Genomic DNA, 25761 nt, shown 5'->3' with positions numbered 1-25761 from the left:
AGAATGCTGAGGATTTCTTCCTGTACCACTGTTTGACGAAAGAATCTTCCAGAAACTGGCAGTAGGTTTGGGAGTTGAGTTTCAGTCCATCTTCAACCCGAAAAGGTCCAACTACCTCATCATCAATGATAGCAGCCCATACCAGTGCCCCTCCTTCACCTTGCTGGCACCTGACTCAAAGTGGTGCCCTGTGTCCATTACTGATCCAGCCACAGGCCCATCTATTTGGTCCATCAAGAGTCACTTTCATTTAATCTGTCCATAAAACCTTTGAAAAATCTGTCTTCAGGTATTTCTTTGCCCAATCTTGACGCTTCAACTTGTGAATCTTATTCAGTGGTGGTCTTGTTTCAGTCTTCTTGACCTTGGCCATGTCTCTGAGCACTTGACACCTTGTACTTTTGAACACTCCAGGTAGGTTGCAGTTCTGGAATACGGTGGTACTGGAGGATAATGGGTTCCTGGTAGTTTGACGTATAATTATTCTCAAGTCTTTTGCAGTTAATTTGCGCATTTTCTTCCCCATGTGTTTTTTGCGCCCCAGTTGAATATTCGCAACAAAACGTTTGATTGTCCGGTGGTCACGACTCAATAGTTTAGCCATTTAAAGAGTGTCGCATCCGTCTGAAAGGCATTTTACATTTTTGGCTTTTCAGTGTCAGTTAAATCTCTTTTTTGGCCCATTTTACCTGAGGTAATGAGGCTGCCTAATAATTATGCACACCTTGATATAAGGTGTTATTCACTTTCACCACACCCTCCCTCATTACACAAATACATATCACCTGAAAATGATTAAATCCAACAAGCATTCAAGTTTATATGGTTTGGAGTTCGAAAATGTGAATAGAAACAATGATAACATCAGAATACTCACTTGCCTAATAATTGTGCACACAGTGTATACTATCATATTTAGGAAGTTCATTTCCTTGAAAAGACAACTGCCTTGTGCTTCTCTGCCCATGCATACTATAGCCTACATGCTAATGAATTATAGACCACACATATGGAGCACTTGATCTTGCGCGCCCAACAAAAGAGACAAGTGGTAAGCTACTGAACTTGAAGCAGTAAGAATTTCAAACGCACCTATTAGTGTGTTTGAATAAGGCGACAAAGAGGTGCCTTTAATATAATAGATAATCCATACAATACAAAAAGATTACAAATAATCTGAGGAATAAAAAAACGTTTTTATCCCGAAGTAGACTGTCTGACCGCCCGTTCCCGCCAGCAGCATGAAAAATGCAGACCGTGCATCGGGTTCTGCAGGTCCGGCGGGAATGACACGCTCTATATTATAGTATAATAGCAATCTCTCCCCTATATTAGGCACAGGACTTCAGTCTGTACCCATCCACTCCTCTCTCTCAAGAAAAATCCAAATGAAAATAATAATTTTAGCGTCATTGCAGCAGATTAATGTGAGTATGTGTGTGCGTGTGAATGGAGACTCACGTCTTTGCAGGCAGCAATTTGGTTGATGTACTCTCCGTCAGTGAAGACTACGCTCTGGCCGTCTGCCTGTAGACCTGTGAAAAGGACAGAGTTCAAAGAATAGGGAGATGAATTTTTCATGCTTTTGACAAAGGAATTCAGCCGAAACATTGTGCATTGGCCTCTGTTTAAGTTAATATAACATTATTCTCTATTAAATGCAAGTGTCAGTCCATGATATGGTACATTTTATTTATATTTTTGAAATGAATATTAACATAGCATACTGTAAAACAAAAAACAGGGCTAGCTAGACAGAGATTTAGTTCTCAATATCCTGAGGTGCGTAAGTGTCTGCACATTGAATCGATAAAGCTATGTAGCCATCTTTGTCCCGTGGCCATTTGGTTCTGTTTCAATCCTTTCCTAGTTTAATCAGGATTAATTTCTGGATGCGGAATCCATTAGTTATGATTATATCGAAATATTATGAATATTGCAAACATTGTAGTTACAAGCCTTAGTGTAGAGTGTATTAATGATATGGCTGGCTAAAAGGTTTGGTCTATTGTCAATCACCAGGCGAGCGGTTTAAAAGCCCCCTGAAGTTTATGAGTATTAAATATTCATTATTAAATGTGTCCAAGTTAATCTAAAAAAATACCACATTTATCAGTTCAAGACAACAGAAAGTAAACGGGTGATTACAAAAATAAAAACTCACACTAGCTTACAAACAGGTACATGGAAAAATACCATGCATTGTTTATTATAACACACACTATTGGGAAGGATATGTTACTGTGTGTTATCATGTACCTGGCATAGTGATGGTTCCGTCATGCTCCAGAGTCTCTGGGTCGATCTTGATGGCCGACGTACTGTGGTTGTTACTCATATCCCGGTACAAAAGGCAGCCCTGCGCGCACAAGCACACACAAGTATCAATATTTGAATTTATACAACATTTTTAGGACTGCATTTGTCACAACTCACAAAAGCAACCCAGCCATTAGAGAGTTTGAATGTGTAGCACATTGGAAAGGAATACAAACAAGGCCAAGGCTGCAAATCCATAGGTAACCACCCTGTCCCGCCACCTTGGATCACTTTTCCCCAGAGCTGAAGATCTGAATAACGTACTGCGCGAGAGTTTCTTTACCTTACGCTGAACAATATGGGCAAATAATATGACTGCAATTTTTTTACCAAATATTCCAAATGCAATTTTACTTGTGATTTAGATCAAAACACTTTCTCTGTTGGAATCATATAAATAAAATGTGTATTCTGATTCTATGATTGGTGTTTGCCATGCCAACGAATGAAAAATCCAGATACTGTAGAAGTTGTTGTGACAGGGTAGGAATCAAAGTGTTGGTCAGAGTTTCACAGGGGACCCTTATTACATTTGAATGTTACATTCATGGCGTTTAAAAAAAAATGTGTAGCCTCTTGTGATATGGATATTGCACATTACAATTGTGCAGACCTACTTTACGCACAAACGTTTGTGGTCACTCTCCCTTCACATTTCTCACTGACAATCGTGAGTGATAACTCAAGTTTCACCAGTGAAACATTCATGCATCATCTCCATGCCAACCATTTGATCTCAATCAGTTTCATGGGGATATGCGTTCAGATCTTCTTGAGTTAAACAGTGTTGTTTGGAAGTTGCAATTTTCCCAAGTCCCTCTTTGTGGCACCTGACCACACTAATGAACAGTAGTCTAGGTGCGACAAAACTAGGGCCTGTAGGACCTGCCTTGTTGATAGTGCTGTTAAGAAACCAGTGCAGCGCTCTATTATGGAGAGACTTCTCCCCATCCTAGGTACTGTTCTATCAATATGTTTTGAACATTAGTTTACAATCCAGGGTTACTCCAAGCAGTTAATCTTCTCAACTTGCTCAATTACCACATTCATTACAATATTTAGCTGAGGTTTAGGGTTTAGTGAATGATTTGTCCCAAATACAATGCTTTTAGTTTTATAAATATTTAGGACTAACTTATTCATTGCCACCCATTCTGAAACTAACTGCTGCTCTTTGTTAAGTGTTGCAGTCATTTCAGTTGCTGTGGTAGCTGACGTGTATAGTGTTGAGTCATCCACATACAAAGACACACTGGCTATTCTCAAGACCAGTGGCATGTTGTTAGTAAAGATTGAAAAAAGCAAGGGGCCTAGACAGCTGCCCTGGGGAATTCCTGATTCTACCTGGATTTTGTTGGAGATGCTTCCAATAAAGAACACCCTCTGTGTTACGTTAGACAGGTAACTCTATCCACAATATAGCACGGGGTGTAAAGCCATAACACATACATTTTTCCAGCAACAGACTATGATAGATAATGTCAAAAGTCACACTGAAGTCTAATAAAACAGCCCCCACAATCTTCATATCATCAATTTCTCACAGCCAACCATCAGTCATTTGTGTAAGTGCCTTGCTTGTTGAATGTCCTTACCTATAAGCGTGCTGAAAGTCTTGTCAATTTGTTTACTGTTAAATAGCATTGTATCTGGACAAACAATTTTTCCAAAAGTTAATTTGTTTTACATTTATTGAATATCCAAAACATACAATATACTTGCAGTGAAGCCGCTCAACAACTACATCATACCAGTCATCCAACAGATTCCCATTCAGAGCGACACACACAAGCATCCAGGGTCAATGCCCAGCTCAAGGGCATGTTGAAAGATCTCCCACCAGGCCAAAAAACATGAACCCGAACCCTCCAAGGTCCCCCCCAACATTCCCCTATAGCGGTCCCTCAACCATTCGAGACCCCTCCCACAGTCCCCCCCAAGAAAATAAAAATAGTTAATTCCTTTCCCCACCCCCAAGAACCCCCCAATGCACCATCAACCAAGAGAATGAACTAAAGAGAAAAAAGGAAAAGACAGAAGAAAACAGCAAACAATGCAAAAAATATATGTTTTTAAATTATAAATGTAAAACAAAGGACATCATGGACAACTAAAATCATAACAGCAATGCCAACTGTATATGTTTGTGTGCATGTCTGGCACTATTGCATGTATGTGTGTGTGTGTTCTTGTATGTGTTTATTTTAATGAGAGTGTGTGTATATGTATGTGTACAAACACCTGCACAGCATCAGCCTCAGGCAAACTGGCATTAGTTGTAAAAACACTGCCCCTCCGTGTCAAACTGACTGTTTTATTTTGACTTATTTTTTTTTAAATCTTTGACCGTCATTCTCTCCCCCATACAGCAACTCCAGTCCCACTTGTCTCCAATTCCACATCCCAACCCTCAGCCCATCCATCTCTGCTGGCCACCCACTTCGGGTTTCTACGCAACACATATCGATAACTTTATGACCCAAATATTCAACATTTTGTTGGTGGCAAGAATTCTATATAATAATTTTAACTGAAAAGCACGAAGTCTTGAATCTTGCGTTGTTTTATATATCAACTCATACACCCTGTACCATGGAATCGGTACATCAAAAATCTCTTCCCAACTATTTTGCAATCTGTATGGCACAGTTGTCAACATCCTGGTCCTCAAATGAAACTGGAATACTTTCCTATTTATGCTATTTTTATTCATCCGCCAGTTTTGATCCTTTATATTGGGCAGACAGACCAGTTCCCTACCTCCTCCGCTGCCACCTGCCTCCTCCATTTTTGGGGTAATGCTGTAATCTTGGTTTGAGCAGACCTTCCCGTACAATTCTGATAACTCCATGAAGGACATAACTCTACGATTCCAATTTACAATATCATTTAAGAACAAAATAACCCTTTCAAACATCTTTCCCATAAATACAGGTATTTTATCAACCAGCACATTTGAGTTCAGCCATAATACTTGTAATATTTGTTCTATCTTTTCAGGGGGGGGGTGACATTTAAATTGTAGCCAGCTCTGCAATGCTTGTTTGAAAAAGATAGATACTTTGAAAAAAGTATAATTTACAATTAATCGAAAATGAGACATGGCAATCTGCAAAAGGCAATTTTTAAACAATGGATGAGCTTTTCGTAGTAATCTACTGGAGAACCAGTTAGGGTTCAAATAAAACTTTTGAATTAGTGAAGCTTTTAGAGAGAGGTTTAGTGCTTTTATATTTAATAATCTCAACCCATCCAATTCATATTCATTATATAGATAGGCACATTTTATTTTGTCTGGTTTAGCGGCCCAGATAAAGCAAAATATTTTTTCATATGATTTGGAAAACGAATCATCAGGAGTAAACAGATATGACAAAGGAGTTAATCAGGGCAATTTTTTCCATAAATAGACAGGTATTTACCTCTCCATGGTTGCAGGATCTTGTCTATTTTATTTTTATTATTTATTCTATTGAAATTCATTGTGGAGAGCTTATTTATATCTTTTATGATATAAAAACCAAGTATGTCTACTTCACCATTAGCCCAATTTATAGGTAAACTGCAGAGTAATGGAAAAATTATATTTTTTAAACATAAAATACGTAATATTGTACACTTAACATAATTAGATTTTAGTCCAGAGAGTACAGAAAAGTTACCTAGATCTTCAATGAGACATTGCAGGGATCTAGCTTGCGGACTTAATATCAAACTTGAGTCATCGGCATATGTTTTTACGCCTTGGATTTCTAATCCTCTAATGTTGTTATTGGATCTGATTTTAATAGCTAGCAAAAAGATGGCCATAATAGATATGGTGATAGCGGATACCCTTGTTTAACTCCTCTTGACACTGAGAAGTAGCCGTTATTTACTATTTTACACCTGGGGTTGCTATACATTATTTTTACCCATTTTATAAGAGAATTACCGAAATTGAAAAAATCCAGGCATTTATAAATAAAATCCGGCCTTACTTTATCAAATGCCTTTTCAAAATCCGCTATAAATACCATTCCTGGCTTCTTATATGTTCCATCATGATCTATTATTTCTAGTAGTTGTCTTATATTATCTCCAATGTATCCTCCATGTAAAACACCTGTCTGATGAGGATGGACAATACCTGATAAAAACCCTTTTAATTCTGAGTATTATGCATTTCACTAGTCTTTTTGTATCACAACATTACAACAGTAAGGGGCCTCTAGTTTTTTAGATGGTCTGGATCTTTATTTTTGTCATCTGGGTCTTGTTTTAATAATAGAGAAATCAGACCATCCTGCTGAGTACCTGACAGACAACCATTTCTATAGGAGTAGTTCAAACAAATCTAACAATGGAGCTTTTAGTATATCAAAAAAATACTTGATATACCTCTACCGGTATGCCATCAAGCCCTGGGGTTTTTCCAGACTGAAAGGATTTAATAGCCTCAAAAGGTTATTCCTCTATAATTTGGCCTTCACACTGACCTTTCTGTACATTTGTTAGTTTTCCATTTTTTATATTATTTGGAAAGAATTCCTTACCATAATCTTCATTCAGTGGGAGGGAATGAGATGGAAAAGAACATCTGCCTAAAATAATTAGCTTCCTCTTTTAAAATATAATTCGGAGAATAATAAATGACTCCGTCTTCAGTAACGAGTTTCTGCAAATTCTTTTTGTAAGCGTTCCCGTATTGGAGATTCAGGAAGAATTTGGTGCATTTTTCTCCATACTCCATCCAGTTTACTTTATTTTTGTAATGGATTACATTAGGTCTTTCTTAAATAAGTTCAAGTTTTTTGTTTTTCCTCTAACTTATTTTGTATCTCTGTAGAATCGTTTTTATTGCTATCTACCTGTACTATTAGTTCATGGATGTCCCTTGTTAGTGTTATCCCAAACAATAAAGGGATTTGCTGAACCAATATTATATGGAAAAATTCAGTTATAAATTATTGTCTTAGTTAAAAATAAGTTGTCCTCCAGTAAACTAAATTTCCAATATCCCCGTCCACGTGGAAAATATATAAAAGAGTTATGTGAATGCCAATTAGATTAACTTTTTTAACCTTTGATGCAAGAAAGAGACAAGAAAGTAGTCAAGACGACAAGCTTGATTAAGTCTCCTCCATGTATATCTCACTAGGTCAGGGTTTTTTAGTCTCCAAATATACACTATTTCTAATGTGTCCATAATATTTGTGATTTCCTTAAAAGACACAGTGATGATAGTTTGTAGAGTTATTACCTTTATGGTCCATTGAGGTACTTAACACTGTGTTATAGTCTCCTACCATAATGATTAGATCATTTGTTGCCTGTAAGTTCAATAAATTGGTATAAATGTCTTCGAAGTATGGATCATCCTGATTAATGAGCAAAATCACTTTTTCGTCCACTTTCATATTCAAAAGGATCCACCTTCCTTGTGAATCATTCTTGACTATTTGCACATTCAGATCGAAACTGTTGTTAATTAATATCACACCCTTTGAGTTCCTTTGTCCATGACAGAAAATTATTTCACCACCCCATTCCTTTTTCATGAAACTTCATCTAAGCATGTAGAGGGAGTTTCCTGTAAACAGTATATGTTATATTCCTTTTCTTTTAGCCATGAAAAGACTGATCTTTTTTATAATCTGCTAAACCATTACAATTATAACTGGCTAGTTTACTCAGAGTTGGTAACAGGTTGATTGGTCGGCTATTTGAGCAAGTAAAGGGGGCTTTACTATTCTTAGTTAGGATAATAACTTTTGCATCCCTCCAGGCCTGAGGCCCACACTTTCTAGTAGGCTTGAATTGAAGATATGGCAAATAGGAGTGCCAATATCAGCCACTAGTAATTTTCCTTTCAAGTTGTCAGACCCTGGTAGCTTGTCATTGTTGATAAACACTTTTTTCACCACTTCCACACTTGCTTTACAGAATTCAAAATTGCAATGCTTGTCTTTCATAATTTGGTCAGATATACTTGGATGTGGAGTGTCAGCGTTTGTTGCTGGCATGATTTTTATTTTTAATTTCACCTTTATTTAACCATGTAGGCTAGTTGAGAACAAGTTCTCATTTGCAACTGCGACCTGGCCAAGATAAAGCGTAGCAATTCGACACATACAACACAGAGTTACACTTGGAATAAACAAAATATACAGTCAATAATACAGTAGAACAAAAGAAAACAAAAAGTATATATACAGTGAGTGCAAATGAGGTAAGTTAAGGCAATAAATAGGCCATGGTGGCAAAGTAATTACAATATAGCAATTAAACACTGGAATGGTAGATGTGCAGAAGATGAATGTGCAAGTAGAGATACTGGGGTGCAAAGGAGCAAGATAAATAAATAAATACAGTATGGGGATGAGGTAGGTAGATAGATGGGCTGTTTACAGATGGGCTATGTACAGGTGCAGTGATCTGTGAGCTGCTCTGACAGCTGGTGCTTAAAGCTAGTGAGGGAGATATGAGTCTCCAGCTTCAGATATTTTTGCAGTTCGTTCCAGTCATTGGCAGCAGAGAACTGGAAGGAAAGGCGGCCAAAGGAGGAATTGGCTTTGGGGTGACCAGTGAGATATACCTGCTGGAGCGCATGTTACGAGTGGGTGCTGCTATGGTGACCAGTGAGCTGAGATAAGGCGGGGCTTTACCTAGCAGAGACTTGTAGATAACCTGTAGCCAGTGGGTTTGGCGCCGAGTATGAAGCGAGGGCCAACCAACGAGAGCGTACAGGTCGCAATGGTGGGTAGTGTATGGGGCTTTGGTGACAAAACGGATGGCACTGTAATAGACTGCATCCAGTTTGTTGAGTAGAGTGTTGGAGGCTAATTTATAGATGACATCACCGAAGTCGAGGATCGGTAGGATGGTCAGTTTTACGAGGGTGTGTTTGGCAGCATGAGTGAAGGATGCTTTGTTGCGATAGAAGCCGATTCTAGATTTAATTTTGGATTGGAGATGCTTAATGTGAGTCTGGAAGGAGAGTTTACAGTCTAACCAGACACCCAGGTATTTGTAGTTGTCCACGTATTCTAAGTCAGAGCCGTCCAGAGTAGTGATGCTGGACGGGCGAGCAGGAAGTGATCGATTGAATAGCATGCATTTATTTTTACCTGCGTTTAAATTCTTATGGATGGTGGCAGTATTGAGTAGCTTGGATGACTGCCGTGCCCAGAGTAAACTGCCTGCTACTCACTCCCAGAAACTAAGATATGCATATTATTAGTAGATTTGGATAGAAACCACACTTTAGTTTCTAAAACTATTTGAATGATGTCTGTGAGTATAACAGGACTCATATGGCAGGCACAAACCTGAGAAGAAATCCAAACAGGAAGTGGTCTGTAGGACTTCAATTAATTCCCTATCCAAACTATAGTGTCTGTGGGGTCATTTTGCACTTCCTAAGGCTTCCACTAGATGTCAACAGTCTTTAGAACCTTGTTTGAGGCTTCTACTGTAAAGTGGGGATGAATAAGAGCTACTGGAGTCAGAACACTGCCAGCAGGGCATGAGCCTCAGGCATGCACGCTCACGTGAGAGGTAGCTCAGTTCCATTGTATTTCTGAAGACAAAGGATTTCTCAGTTTGAAACTTTATTGCAGATTTACGATAAAAACATAGTAAAGATTGATTCTATACATCGTTTGACATGTTTCTACGAACTGTAATGGACATTTTTGAGTTTTCGTCTGACATGCGCATCCTGAATTTGGATTTGTGAACTGAAGGCGCGAACAAGGAGGTATTTGGACATAAAGGATGGACTTTATCGAACAAAACAAACATTTATTGTGGACCTGGGATTCCTGGGAGTACATTCTGATGAAGATCATCAAAGGTAAGTGAATATTTATAACGCTATTTCTGACTATTGTTGACTCCAACATGGCGGATATATTGTTTGGCATGTTTTTGTGTCTGAGCACCGTACTCAGATGATTGCTTTTTCGGTAAAGGTTTTTTGAAATCTGACACAGCGGTTGCATTAAGGAGAAGTTTATCTGAAGTTCCATGTATAACACTTGCATTTTCATGAACATTTATGATGAGTATTTCTGTAAATTGATGTGGCTCTCTGCAAAAATCACTGGATTTTTTGGAGGCAAAACATTACTGAACATAACGCGCCAATGTAAACTGAGATTTTTGGATATAAATATTAACTTTATTGAACAAAACATACATGTATTGTGTAACATGAAGTCATATGAGTGTCATCTGATGAAGATCATCAAAGGTTAGTGATTCAATTTCCCTCTTTCTGCTTTTTCTGACTCCTCTCTTTGGCTGGAAAATGGCTGTGTTTTTGTGAGTATAGGCGCTGACCTAACATAATCATACGGTTTGCTTTCGCCGTAAATTATTTTTGAAATCAGACACTGTGGCTGGATTAACAAGAAGTAACGTTTTAAAATGGTGTATACTACTTGTATGTTTGAGTAATTTTAATTATGAGATTTTTGTTGTTTTGAATTTGCCGCCATGCACTTTCACTGGCTGTCGTCATATCGATCCCGCTAATGGGATTCAAGCCATAAGAAGTTTTAAGCGCAGTTGGAGGCCATGGAAGGAGAGTTATGGCATTGAAGCTCATCAGGAGGTTAGTTAACCTCTCCACGGTTCACACTATTCAACAGCCAGTGAAAAATCAGAGTGCCAAATTCAAAACCACAAAATGTCATAATTGAAAGTTCTCAAACAAAGTGAGAACTATTTTACACCATTTTAAAAAGGTACACGTCTCAATGTAACCACATTGTCCGATTTCAAAAAGGCTTTATGGCGAAAGCATAAAGTTAGATTATGTTAGGACAGTTCCAACACAAGAAAAAACACAGCCAATATCCTAGCAAGGACAGGCGTCACAAAAACCAGAAAACCAGCTAAAATTATGCACTAACATTTGCCGATCTTCATCAGATGACACTCCTAGGACATCATGTTACACAATGCATGCATTTTTTGTTCGAATAAAGTTCATATTTATATCCATAAACCCCATTTTACATTGGCGCGTGATGTTCAGAAAATATTTTGCCTCCAATACTGCCGGTGGATCAGCACAACAATTTACAAAAATACTCATCATAAACGTTGATAAAATATTCAACTGTTATTCAAAGAATTATAGATGAACATCTCCTTTATGCAACCGCTGTGACAGATTTCAAAAAAGCTTCACGGGGAAAGCACACTTTGCAATAATCTGAGTACTGTGCTCAGAAAAATACACTAGGCAATACAGATACCCGCCATTTTGGAGTCATGTAAAATCATAAATAGCATTAGAAATATTCACTTACCTTTGATGATCTTCATCAGAAGGCACTTCCAGGAATCCCAGGTCCAAAATAAATGTTGCTTTGTTTGATAAAGTACCATATTTTATGTCCAAATAGCTCCTTGTTGTTAGCGCGTTCAGTAAACAACTCCAAGTGTAGGAAGCGCGCGGAAAATGTCACGACGAAAAGTAAAAAAAGTTATATTTACGTTCGTTCAAACATGTCAAACGTTGTATAGCATCAATTTTTAGGGCCTTTATCACTTAGAACTTCCGGACGATTGCAATGTCTTGAAAAACATTTTGGAACACAGCTAACTCTCACGTGAATGCGGGACAATGAACACCAGTACCTTCCTGAGTCAACAACTTACAACTTCCTCTGTTCGCTCTCTGTTCAGAGACGCCTCAAACAACTTTCTAAAGACTGTTGACATTACATTTACATTTAAGTCATTTAGCAGACGCTCTTATCCAGAGCGACTTACAAATTGGACATCTAGTGGAAGCCTTAGGAAGTGCAAAATGAACCCTAAGTCACTTTGTGTTCGATAGGCAATGACTTGAAAGGACTACAAGCACCAGAATTATCACTTCCTGGTTAGATTTTTCTCAGGTTTTTGCCTGCCATATGAGTTCTGTTATATTCACAGACATCATTCAAACCGTTTTAGAAACTTCAGAGTGTTTTATATCCAAATCTACTAATAATATGCATATTCTAGTTCCTGGGCTCGAGTAGTAGGCCGTTTAATTTGGGTACATTTTTCATCCGGCCGTGAAAATACTGCCCCCTACCCTAGAGAGGTTAACACAGTGTCCAAAGAGGGGCCAGAAGTATACAGAATGGTGTCGTCTGCGTAGAGGTGGATCAGAGAATCACCAGCAGAAAGAGCAACATCATTGATGTATACAGAGAAGAGAGTCGGCCCGAGAATTGAACCCTGTGGCACACCCATGGGTCCAGACAACAGGCCCTTCGATTTGACACACTGAACTCTATCAGAGAAGTAGTTGGTTAACCAGGCGAGGCAATCATTTGAGAAACCAAGGCTGTCGAGTCTGCCAATAAGAATGTGGTGATTGACAGAGTCGAAAGCCTTGGCCAGGTCGATGAATACGGCTGCACAGTAATGTCTCTTATCGATGGAGGTTATGATGTCTTTTAGGACCTTGAGCGTGGCTGAGGTGCACCCATGACCATCTCTGAAACCAGATTGCATAGCTGAGAAGGTACGGTGGGATTCGAAATGGTCGGTAATCTGTATATTAACTTGGCTTTCGAAGACCTTAGAAAGACAGGGTAGGATAGATATAGGTCTGTAGCAGTTTGGGTCTAGAGTGTCACCCCCTTTGAAGAGGGGGATGACCGTGGCAGCTTTCCAATCTTTGGGAATCTCAGACGATACGAAAGAGAGGTTGAACAGGCTAGTAATAGGGGTTGCAACAATTTCGGCAGATAATTTTAGAAAGCGAGGATCCAGATTGTCTAGCCCGGCTGATTTGTATGGGTCCAGATTTTGCAGCTCTTTCAGAACATCAGCTATCTGGATTTGGGTGAAGGAGAAATGGTGGGGCTTTGGCGGGTTGCTGTGGAGGGTGCCGGGCAGTTGACCGGGGTAGGGGTAGCCAGGTGGAAAGCATGGCCAGCCGTAGAGAAATGCTTATTGAAATTCTCAATTATAGTGGATTTATCGGTGGTAACAGTGTTTGCTAGCCTCAGAGCAGTGGGCAGCTGGGAGGAGGTGCTCTTATTCTCCATGGACTTTACAGTGTCCCAGAACTTTGAGTTAGTACTACAGGATGAAAATTTCTGTTTGAAAAAGCTAGCCTTAGCTTTTCTAACTGCCTGTGAATATTTGTTCCTACCTTCCCTGAAAAGTTGCATATCACGGGGGCTATTCGATGCTAATGCAGAACGCCACAGGATGTTTTTGTGCTGGTCAAGGGCAGACAGGTCTGGAGTGAACCAAGGACTATATCTATTCCTCGTTCTACATTTTTTTGAGTGGGGCATGCTTATTTAAGATGGTGAGGAAGGCACTTTTAAAGAATAGCCAGGCATCATCTACTGACGGGATGAGGTCAATGTCATTCCAGGATACCCCGGCCAGGTCGATTAGAAAGGCCTGCTCGCAGAAGTGTTTTAGGGAGCGTTTGACAGTGATGAAGGGTGGTCGTTTGGTCGCAGACCCATTACGGATGCAGGCAATGAGGCAGTGATCGCTGAGATCTTGATTGAAAACAGCAGAAGTGTATTTGGAGGGCGAGTTAGTAAGGATGGCATCTATGAGGGTGCCCATGTTTACGGATTTGGGGTTGTACCTGGTAGGTTCATTGATAATTTGTGAGATTGAGGGCATCAAGCCTAGATTGTAGGATGGCCGGGGTGTTAAGCATGTCCCAGTTTAGGTCACCTAGTAGCACGAGCTCAGAAGATAGATGTGGGGCAATCAATTCACATATGCTATCGAGGGCACAGCTGGGGGCAGAGGGAGGTCTATAGCAAGCGGCAACAGGGAGAGACTTGTTTCTGGAAATGTGCATTTTTTGAAGTAGAAAGTGAAATTGTTTGGGTACAGACTTGGATAGTAATACAGAACTCTGCAGGCTATCTTTGCAGTAGATTGCAACACCTCCCCCTTTGGCAGTTCTATCTTGGCGGAAAATGTTATAGTTAGCGATGGAGATTGCAGGGTTTATGGTGGTTTTCCTAAGCCAGGATTCAGACACGGCTAAGACATCCGGGTTGGCAGAGTGTGCTAAAGCACTGAGTACAACAAACTTAGGGAGTAGGCTTCTAATGTTAACATGCATGAAACCAAGGCTTTTACGGTTACAGAAGTGAACAAATGAGAGCACCTGGGGAGTGGGAGTGGAGCTAGGCACTGCAGGACCAGGATTAACCTCCACATCACCAGAGGAACAGAGGAGAAGTAGGATAAGGGTACGGCTAAAGGCTATACGAACTGGCCGTCTAGCACGTTTGGAACAGAGAATAAAAGGAGCAGGTTTCTGGGCATGATAGCATAGATTCAAGGCATAGTGTACAGAAAGGTAAGATAGGATGTGAGTACATTGGAGGTAAACCTAGGCATTGAGTAATGATGACAGAGATATAGTCTCTAGAGATGTTTAAACCAGGTGATGTCATCGCATATGTAGAAGGTGGAACAACATGGTTGGTTAAGGCATATTGAGCAGGGCTAGAGGCTCTACAGTGAAATAAGACAGTAATCACTAACCAGGACAGTAATGGACGAGGCATATTGATATTAGAGAGGCATGCGTAGCCAAGTGAACATATGGGTCAAGTGATTGGTTGGGCTGACTGGGGACACGGCGATTCAGACAGTTAGCAGGCCGATGCTAACAAGCTAACAGTTAGTAGGCCGGGGCTAAACAATCTAGCAGTTAGCAGACCGGGGCAGGCAAGCTAGCAGTCAGCAGACCGGGGCTAGCAGTTAGCAGACCGGGGCAGGCAAGCTAGCAGTCAGCAGACCGGGGCTAGCAGTTAGCAGACCGGGGCAGGCAAGCTAGCAGTCAGCAGACCGGGGCTAGCAAGTTAGCCTTTGGGGGACGTCGCGATGGGGGTAAGTCTGTTTTTGCCTCTTCGTGCGGTGACGTCGATAGACCAGTCGTGGAATTAGTAGGGTTCCAAGTAGCTCTAGATAGCTAGCAGGCCGGTTAGCAGAATGGGCCTTCAGCGGACGTCGCGCCTGATGGGCCTGTTGGAATCCTCGGGAAGATTATGTCGGTATTCCAGTCGTAGATGATTGGCGGGGTTCCGTGCCCCGTACCGGCAGTAGAAGGGGTCCGGATATTGTAGCCCAGGAATGGGCTTCGGTGGTAGCACAGGAGCCCTGGCCGAGCTAGCTTCAGGCTAATTGGTGCTTGCTCCGGGAAGGAAACGCTAGCCAGGAGAAGTCACCCGGGATTGCGGTTAGCTAGTTGCGAAGACCCAGATGAAAATGTTCAGAGTTTGCGGTAGGAATCTGGGGATATGGGGGAAAAAAAAATATATATAAAATAATAATAGGTCCGTTATACTCTGGTTTGAGTCACGTTGTTCGAACTGGCGAGAGCTTTCCGAGCTAAAGGTTAGCTGATGACCGCTAGCAATGGTTTGATGACTGAAAGCTGGTAGGTAGTTAGCTGGCTAGCTTCAGTTGAGGGATTCCAGATCCGAAGTAAATAGAAATACTTTAGAAAAAGAAAAAAACAGATCCTCGCCACATTGGGTGAGGCGGGTTGTAGGAGAGTATTTAGAAGTTGAGGTTTAGGAAAATATTTTTAAAAGATATGCGAAGAAAAGGATGTAAAAAGGTATATACAAGGGACACAATAGGACAAAGACGTCTGACTGCTACGCCATCTTGGATAACTTGATGATATGCCTAAGCTTCCTAATATTGCCAATTTAAAAAATCATTCAAATAGTTTGCAATATCAACTTTTATTTAACCAGGGAAAAACACTTTAGACATAGGTCTCATTTGCAAATGTGACCTGGGAACAAAACTGAAAATACAATGATACACAATTTAAAACAAAATTAAATAAAATAGCAAATATTATATACACAAACAAACAAAAATGTGTGAATATAAAAATACCTAGCCTTTCTCCTAAATTGACCCAGAGACAACTATTTTTTTTAAATAATGATGTCAGAGTTCAGTATAACTTCCTTTGGTAGGGAAGGAGAGGAATTTCCACGCTTCAGCAGAGTCAGCGATAGAACTTAAGTAGTTTGATTTAGCCTTTTTAACTAAGGAAGTGCATTTATTTCTCAGTTGCCTGAAAAGCTGCCAGTCGTCAACAGCATCAGTTAGTATAGCTTTGGCCCAGGCATGATTTCTTGTTCTAAATATATCTGAAAGTGCTGTAGAAAAAAAATGTTTTAGTCTATAGCATTTTTAATAAAGAGCGTGCTTATCTGCCAGTGATATAAAAATAGATAAATGCTCAGGGGCTAATTCAGGGTCAGGTATACACTTGATGGAGGAAAGTTCAGAAAAGAACAAGTCATGCATAAACGCTTGGGGAGAAAAGTTTTCAAAATGTATCTTCCTAATACGAATATCAGAATTATGCTGTCTAGGATCTCTAATGCAGGCTATGAGACAATGATCAAAATACATATACTTATGGGGGTTATTTGTGAGAATTAAATCTGATAATGAGGATCAATCTAGAGTTTTCATATTTAACTGAATGGGTTTTGTAATTAGCTGGGTTAGATTAAGATCAAGACAAATGTCCTTAAAGTTATCTGAGATAGGTGACTTTAACCTGGACTGGCTGGCACCTAAGACCACCAGTTCAGATGATAGAAAAGGTTTTAAATGCTCAGCTATGATACTAATCGCATCAACTAAAGCAGCAGGAGGCCTACACTGTACACTCCAGCAACAAATACATGCACGTTTTCGCTCATGGTCACATCTAAAACCAGGATTTCACATTTCTGGGGTATAGTGATATTAAGAGCACATGATGCTACAAAAGTGGATTTCACATACATCGCCACCCCTCCACCTTTTCTCTGTCTATTACATCTAAAAATGCTGTAATTAGCAATGTCAATGTCCTTATCCACAATCGAGTCATTTAACAAAGTCTCTGAAAACAAGAATGTCTGTGTGTGTCATGCATCCAGATATCAATAAAGTCCATATTTGACATCATACTTCGCACATTTAAATGTAACAAACCCAGCCCTTTGCAGACTTAACATCAGGGGTGTCCATATTTACCCTAAATAGGTTGTTATAAACTTAATCATTAAGTCAGGAGATTTCATAGGAATAGAAATGAGGTTATCAAAGCTTTCCCCGATGGGCCTGTGGCTGCATCGATTTGGTTGCTGTTTAAATCTCATTGAAATTAAGACAGGGATAATGTAGATTTCCTTGACTATAGTCTAACATCAGAAACAGTTTGATGTGTGATGATGGTTGGGATAACCTGGGTAGAATGAGGGTTATATCCGTCAGTTTCTCAGAGCAGCCTTAAAATGGCCTTGCAATGTATAAGCCCTGAGACATTTTGGGTGGATTCCGTCTTTAAAATATTTTCTCTTTCCAAAAAGTGTAAAAGTTAGCAATAAAGACAATTGACAGAGTTACAATACCTCTTTAGCCAGAAATTAAGTGATAGCAACATACTGAATCTACCGTATCTACGTCTCATAGTGGGTATGGGACCCGATACAATGAGACGCTTGTTCAGGTATTTCAGTTTTGCAATTAGTTCCATGAAGTCACTTTTAAGCAGTTCAGAGCTGGCCAACTTACTGTCATTAAATTCCACATGTACTGAAACAGTATCAGTCTGTGGATTTTGGCTTCAGCAAGTAGCGTAGTGATATCCTTAACTTTGTACCCGGATAGCATAGGGTTCTAATCCCTGGCAAGGAGATGGTTCCTTATATTGAGCTTCCAAAGATGAATGCCGGTTGGATCCCCCGCTACCGTATCTCCGATCAGTGACAGGAGGCGAAGAAATCGGCTGGGGAGAAGGCCGGCACCGTCCCGGTACCCTGAACACGATGTCTGTACGCCCTGAGGAAGACGGTGGGGACTGTGGCTCAAAACGATTAGAGAGTTTAATATCATCGCGGCGCTGCGAGAGAAAAAAACTGATTGCTGGGGTGCAGGTCTCTTCCTCCTCCTGGATCCAATTACACTCCATTCACGTCCGCCAGGGGTAGAGCTGATAGCATCCGACTTTTGGCTAGGTTCAGAAGGTCTTAAGGTGGGGAAATGCTCACGATCCATAAAAGTTCCATTACATTCATCTCTTTGAAAAGAGGCATCAACAAATGAGGTGAGGCATACTTATTCAAAATAAGACTCATCGAACTGTTTAATTTCCTCAAGTAAAGTAATGATCATCTTGGCAGCATTTAGTTTGTAGCATTTGACACAGGTCAAGATAAGTCCTTCAATGGGATGACCAATCATGTTATATAAAATGCATTTAATGGCCTTATGGTCGGTGATGGAGTCAAAGGAGTTTTCACGTGGCCGCTGCCACTCTAACCTGGTGGTCCCAGCGCGCACGACCCACGTGGAGTTCCAGGTCTCCGGCAGCCTCTGGAACTGCCGGTCTGCAGCCAACAAGGCTGAGTTCATCTCAGCCTATGCTACCCTCCAGTCCCTAGACTTCCTGGCGCTGACGGAAACATGGATTACCACAGATAACACTGCTACTCCTACTGCTCTCTCTTCGTCTGCCCACGTGTTCTCGCATACCCCGAGAGCATCTGGCCAGCGGGGTGGTGGCACTGGAATCCTCATCTCTCCCAAGTGGACATTCTCTCTTTCTCCCCTGACCCATCTGTCTATCTCCTCATTTGAATTCCATGCTGTCACAGTTACCAGCCCTTTCAAGCTTAACATCCTTATCATTTATCGCCCTCCAGGTTCCCTTGGAGAGTTCATCAATGAGCTTGACGCCTTGATAAGTTCCTTTCCTGAGGATGGCTCACCTCTCACAGTTCTGGGTGACTTTAACCTCCCCACGTCTACCTTTGACTCATTCCTCTCTGCCTCCTTCTTTCCACTCCTCTCCTCTTTTGACCTCACCCTCTCACCTTCCCCCCTACTCACAAGGCAGGCAATACGCTTGACCTCATCTTTACTAGATGCTGTTCTTCCACTAATCTCATTGCAACTCCCCTCCAAATCTCCGACCACTACCTTGTATCCTTTTCCCTCTTGCTCTCATCCAACACTTCTCACTCTGCCCCTACTCGGATGGTATTGCGCCGTCCCAACCCTCGCTCTCTCTCTCTCGCTACTCTCTCCTCTTCCATCCTATCATCTCTTCCCTCTGCTCAAACCTTCTCCAACCTATCACCTGATTCTGCCTCCTCAACCCTCCTCTCCTCCCTTTCTGCATCCTTTGATTTTCTCTGTCCCCTATCCTCCAGGCCGGCTCGGTCCTCCCCTCATGCTCCGTGGCTCGACGACTCACTACGAGCTCACAGAACAAGGCTCCGGGCAGCCGAGCGGAAATGGAGGAAAACTCGCCTCCCTGCGGACCTGGCATCCTTTCACTCACTCCTCTCTACATTCTCCTCTTCTGTCTCTGCTGCTAAAGCCACTTTCTACCACTCTAAATTCCAAGCATCTGCCTCTAACCCTAGGAAGCTCTTTGCTACCTTCTCCTCCCTCCTGAATCCTCCTCCCCCTCCCCCCTCTCTGCGGATGACTTCGTCAACCATTTTGAAAAGAAGGTTGACGATATCCGATCCTCGTTTGCTAAGTCAAACGACACCGCTGGTCCTGCTCACACTGCCCTACCCTGTGCTTTGACCTCTTTCTCCCCTCTCTCTCCAGATGAAATCTCGCGTCTTGTGACGGCCGGCCGCCCAACAACCTGCCCACTTGACCCTATCCCCTCCTCTCTTCTCCAGACCATTTCCGGAGACCTTCTCCCCTTCCTCACCTCGCTCATCAACTCATCCTTGACCGCTGGCTACGTCCCTTCCGTCTTCAAGAGAGCGAGAGTTGCACCCCTTCTGAAAAAAACCTACACTCGATCCCTCCGATGTCAACAACTACAGACCAGTATCCCTTCTTTCTTTTCTCTCCAAAACTCTTGAACGTGCCGTCCTTGGCCAGCTCTCCTGCTATCTCTCTCAGAATGACCTTCTTGATCCTAATCAGTCAGGTTTCAAGACTGGGCATTCAACTGAGACTGCTCTTCTCTGTGTCACGGAGGCTCTCCGCACTGCTAAAGCTAACTCTCTCTCCTCTGCTCTCATCCTTCTAGACCTATCTGCTGCCTTTGATACTGTGAACCATCAGATCCTCCTCTCCACCCTCTCCGAGTTGGGCATCTCCGGCGCGGCCCACGCTTGGATTGCGTCCTACCTGACAGGTCGCTCCTACCAGGTGGCGTGGCGAGAATCTGTCTCCGCACCATGCGCTCTCACCACTGGTGTCCCCCAGGGCTCTGTTCTAGGCCCTCTCCTATTCTCGCTATACACCAAGTCACTTGGCTCTGTCATATCCTCACATGGTCTCTCCTATCATTGCTATGCAGACGACACACAATTAATCTTCTCCTTTCCCCCTTCTGATAACCAGGCGGCGAATCGCATCTCTGCATGTCTGTCAGACATATCAGTGTGGATGACGGATCACCAGCTCAAGCTGAACCTCGGCAAGACGGAGCTGCTCTTCCTCCCGGGGAAGGACTGCCCGTTCCATGATCTCGCCATCACGGTTGACAACTCCCTTGTGTCCTCCTCCCAGAGTGCTAAGAACCTTGGCGTGATCCTGGACAACACCCTGTCGTTCTCCACTAACATCAAGGCGGTGACCCGATCCTGTAGGTTCATGCTCTACAACATTCGCAGAGTACGACCCTGCCTCACACAGGAAGCGGCGCAGGTCCTAATCCAGGCACTTGTCATCTCCCGTCTGGATTACTGCAACTCGCTGTTGGCTGGGCTCCCTGCCTGTGCCATTAAACCCCTACAACTCATCCAGAACGCCGCAGCCCGTCTGGTGTTCAACCTTCCCAAGTTCTCTCACGTCACCCCGCTCCTCCGCTCTCTCCACTGGCTTCCAGTTGAAGCTCGCATCCGCTACAAGACCATGGTGATCGCCTACGGAGCTGTGAAGGGAACGGCACCTCCATACCTTCAGGCTCTGATCAGGCCCTACACCCAAACAAGGGCACTGCGTTCATCCACCACTGGCCTGCTGGCCCCCCTACCTCTGAGGAAGCACAGTTCCCGCTCAGCCCAGTCAAAACTGTTCGCTGCTCTGGCACCCCAATGGTGGAACAAGCTCCCTCACGACGCCAGGACAGCGGAGTCAATCACCACCTTCCGGAGACACCTGAAACCCCACCTCTTTAAGGAATACCTAGGATAGGATAAAGTAATCCTTCTAACCCCCCCCTTAAAAGATTTAGATGCACTATTGTAAAGTGGTTGTTCCACTGGATATCATAAGGTGAATGCACCATTTTGTAAGTCGCTCTGGATAAGAGCGTCTGCTAAATGACTTGAATGTAAATGTGTAGAAGCAGGAGAACATCCTTTACTCAATTCAGCATGCTAGCCAATAGGCTACTAAAATGATCCAGGGACAAATCTAGCGATCCCAGCACTGTGGCTATCTGCGTCGCTGGATCCAAAATAAATAATAAAAACTGGGTATAAAACACTAGGTATAAAATTAATGAAATATATAATATTCTAATAATTAAAAGTATTCACTAAAACCGTTTGTCAGAACCACCATGGCAGCATTCACCAGCTGTTTCCAATTAAAGCATTGAGAGAGCGAGTAAAAATTCTGATGGAGCGGAGTTTGCCTTTTTGCCCAAAATGTCATTTGTGCTACAAAGCTTTTTACTACCATTCTATGTAATTTATCTTTGTTTCGAAGTGTAGTTTCTTCTTTTTATTCAGTTTAGTCACATGATTTCTAAAATTTGCAGTACGTTTGCCAATCAGTTGTACAGCCAGAGCCATTTGCCATTTCTTGCCTCATCCCGTTCAATCACACAATTTTGAAATTCCTCATCAATCCACGGGGATTCAAATCAAATGTTATTTGTCACATACCAATGGTTAGCAGATGTTAATGCGAGTGTAGCAAAATGCTTGTGCTTCTGGTTCAGACAGCGCAGTAATATCTAACAACTAAGCTAACAATTCCCCAACAACTACCTAATACACACAAATCTAAAAGGGGTAAATGAGAATATGTACATATAAAGATGGATGAGCGATGGCCGAGTGGCACAGGCAAGGTGCAATAGAGGGTATAAAATACAGTATATACATATGAGTAATGAAAGATATGTAAACATTAAAGTGCCATTGTTTAAAGTGGCATTGTTTAAAGTAACTAGTGATCCATTTGTTAAAGTGGCCAGTGATTGGGCTCAATGTGGGCAGCAGCCTCTAAGTTAGTGATGGCTGTTTAGCAGTCTGATGGCCTTGAGATTGAGAAACTGCTTCTATCTCTCGGTCCAAGCTTTGATGCGCCTGTACTGATCTCGCCTTCTGGATGGTAGCGGTGTGAACAGGCAGTGGCTCAGGTGGTTGTTGTCTTTGATGATCTTTTTTGCCTTCCTGTGACATCGGGTGCTATAGGTGTCATGGAGGGCAGGTAGTTTGCCCACGGTAATGCGTTGTGCAGACTGCACCACCCTCTGGAGAGCCTTGCGGTTGAGGGCGGAGCAGTTGCCGTACCAGGCTGTGACACAGCCCGACAGGATGCTCTCGATTGTGCATCTGTATAAGTTACTCAGGGTTTTGGGTGACAAGCCACATTTCTTCAGCCTCCTGAGGTTGAAGAGAAGCTGTTGCACCTTCACCACAATGTCTGTGTGGGTGTACCATTTCAGTTTTTCATTGATGTGTAACCTAAGGAACTTAAACGTCCCACTTTCTCCACTGCTGTCCCTTTGATGTGGATAGGGGGGTGCTCCCTCTGCTGTTTCCTGAAGTCCACAATAATCTCCTTTGTTTTGTTGACGTTGAGTGAGAGGTTGTTTTCATGACACCACACTCCGAGTGCCCTCACATCCTCCCTGTATGCTGTCTCGTCGCTGTTGGTAATCAAGCCCACACCTGTTGTGTCATCTGCAAACTTGATGATTGAGTTGGAGGCATTCATGGCCATGCAGTCGTGGGTGAACAGGGAGTACATGAGGGGGCTGAGCATGCACTCTTGTGGAGCCCCAGTGTTGAGGGTCAGCGAGATGGAGATGTTTCCTACCTTAACCACCTGGGGGCGGCCCCGTTAAAGTCCAGGAGCCAATTGCGCAGGGTGGGGTTGAGACTCAGGGCCTCCAGCTTGATGAGCTTGGAGGGTACTATGGTGTTGAATGCTGAGCTGTAGTCCATGAACAGCATTCTTACGTAGGTATTCCTCTTGTCCAGATAGGATAGGGCAGTGTGCAGTGTGATGGCGATTGCATGGTCTGTGGATCTGTTAGGGCGGTACGCAAACTTAAGTGGGTCTAGGGTGGCCGGTAAGGTGGAGGTGATATGATCCTTGACTAGTCTCTCAGAGCATGATGACAGAAGTGAGTGTTACAGGCGGTAGTAATTTAGTTCAGTTCGTTTTTCCTTCTTGGGTACAGGAACAATGGTGGCCATCTTGAAGCATGTGGGGACAGCAGACGGATAGGGAGCAATTGAATATGTCCGTAAACACACCAGCCAGCTGGTCTGCGCATGCTCTGAGGACTTGGCTAGGGATGCCGTCTGGGCCGGCAGCCTTGCGAGGGTTAACACGTTTAAATGTTTTACTCACGTCGGCCACGGAGAAGGAGGGGAGGCGCAGTTCTTGGTAGCGGGACGCAATTACATTTTAGTCATTTAGCAGACTCTCTTATCCAGAGCGACTTACAGTAGTGAATGCATACATTTCATACATATTTCTTTTTGTTTTTTTTGTTTCCGTACTGGCCCCCCGTGGGAATCGAACCCCCAACCCTGGCGTTGCAAACACCATGCTCTACCAACCTCAAAGCGGGCAAAGGTGTTTAGTTTGTCTAGAAGCGTGACGTGGCTGGTTTTCTTCTTGTAGTCCATGATTTCCTGTAGACCCTGCCACATATGTCTTGTGTCTGAGCCCGTTGAATTGCGTCTCCACTTTGTCCCTGTACTGTACTGGCATTTTGCTTGTTTGATTGCCTTGCAGAGGGAATCATGTTTATATTCAGCCATATTCCCAGACCTATTTAAATGCGGTGGTTCGCGCTTTCAGTTTGGCGCGAATGCTGCCATTCATCCACGGTTTCTGGTTAGGGTAGGTTTTAATACACACAGTGGGTTAAACATATGCAATGCACTTCCTTATAAATTCACTCACCAAGTCAGCGTATTGGTCGATGTTATTCTCCGAGGCTGGCTGGAACATATCCCAGTCCACATGATCAAAACAATCTTGAAGCGTGGATTCCGATTGGTCACATCGGAATCCACATCCTGTGAGTTTCTGCCTATAAGATGGCAGGAGCAAGATGGCGTCGTGGTCGGATTTGCCGGGAGGGCGGGGAAGGGCTTTGTATGCATCGTGGAAGTTAGAGTAGCAGTGGTCGAGTGGATTATCCCCGGGCGTAGTGCAATAAATATTCTGATAGAATTTAGGTAGCCTTGTTCTCAAATGTACTTTGTTAAAATCCCCAGCTACAATAAATGCAGCCTCAGCATATATGGTTTCCAATATACATAGAGTCCAGTGAAGTTCCTTTCTTTTTCTTGGTGTCTGCTTGAGGGGGAATGTACACAGCTGTGACAATAACTAACGAGAATTCACTTGGAAGGTAATATGGCTGGCATTTGATTGTGAGGAATTCTAGGTCAGGTGAGCAGAAGGACTTGAGTTCCTGTATGTTGTTATGATTACACCATGAGTCAATTACATCATGAAGCATACACTCCCACCCTTCCTCTTTCCAGAGAGGTGTTAATCTCTGTCGGCTCGATGCATGGAGAAGCCCGGTGGCTGAACCGATTCCGACAACATATCACGAGAAAGTCGTGTTTCCATGAAACAGAGAATGTTGCAATCTGATGTCTCTCTGAAAGGCAACCCTTTCTCGAATTTCGTCAACTTTTTTTATTTCACCTTTATTTAACCAGGTAGGCAAGTTGAGAACAAGTTCTCATTTATTATTGCGACCTGGCCAAGATAAAGCAAAGCAGTTTGAGACATACAACAGTTACACATGGAGTAAAACAAACATACAGTCAAGTTGTCAAGAGACTGGACATTGGCGAGTAGTACACTCGGGAGCTGTGGGCGATGTGCACGTCTACGGAGCCTGACCAGGAGGCTGCGCCGTCTGCGGCGCCGTCTGCGGCGCCGTCGTCTTGGGTCGGCTTCTGGGATTAAACAGACGCCTCACAAGTCGTCAACGGTCACCTCTTCACTGTTGACATTGAGACTGGTGTTTTGCAGGTACTATTTATTGAAACTACATGTTGAGGACTTGTGAGGCATCTGTTTCTTAAACTAGACACTAATGTACTAGTCCTCTTGCTCAGTTGTGCACCAGGGCCTCCCACTCTTTTTATTCTGATTAGAGACATTGTGTGCTGTTCTGTGAAGGGAGTAGTACACGGCGTTGTACGAGATCTTCAGTTTCTTGGCAATTTCTTGCATGGAATAGCT

At 42.6% G+C, this 25761-nt stretch overlaps 1 protein-coding gene across 8 annotated transcripts in view; it reads right to left on the bottom strand.

Moving 5' to 3' along the window:
- The window catches only part of LOC106581613 (E3 ubiquitin-protein ligase MYCBP2), a 383302-nt gene that overhangs the window by 285178 nt on the left and 72363 nt on the right, over positions 1–25761 (bottom strand). For all 8 annotated transcript variants that reach the window (XM_045704972.1, XM_045704966.1, XM_045704969.1 and 5 more), the window contains 2 exons: positions 2260–2359; positions 1462–1535 (listed from right to left, as the gene is read on the bottom strand). In XM_045704972.1, the coding sequence (XP_045560928.1) occupies positions 1462–1535; positions 2260–2359 (174 nt within the window). The remainder of the gene's footprint in view (positions 1–1461; positions 1536–2259; positions 2360–25761) is intronic.

This window comes from Salmo salar, chromosome ssa21 (assembly GCF_905237065.1).
Source record: "Salmo salar chromosome ssa21, Ssal_v3.1, whole genome shotgun sequence".
Classification (NCBI taxonomy): Eukaryota; Metazoa; Chordata; class Actinopteri; order Salmoniformes; family Salmonidae; genus Salmo; species Salmo salar.
Note: the sequence above shows the minus strand (reverse complement) of the source record. Positions and strands in the feature narration are given on the sequence as shown.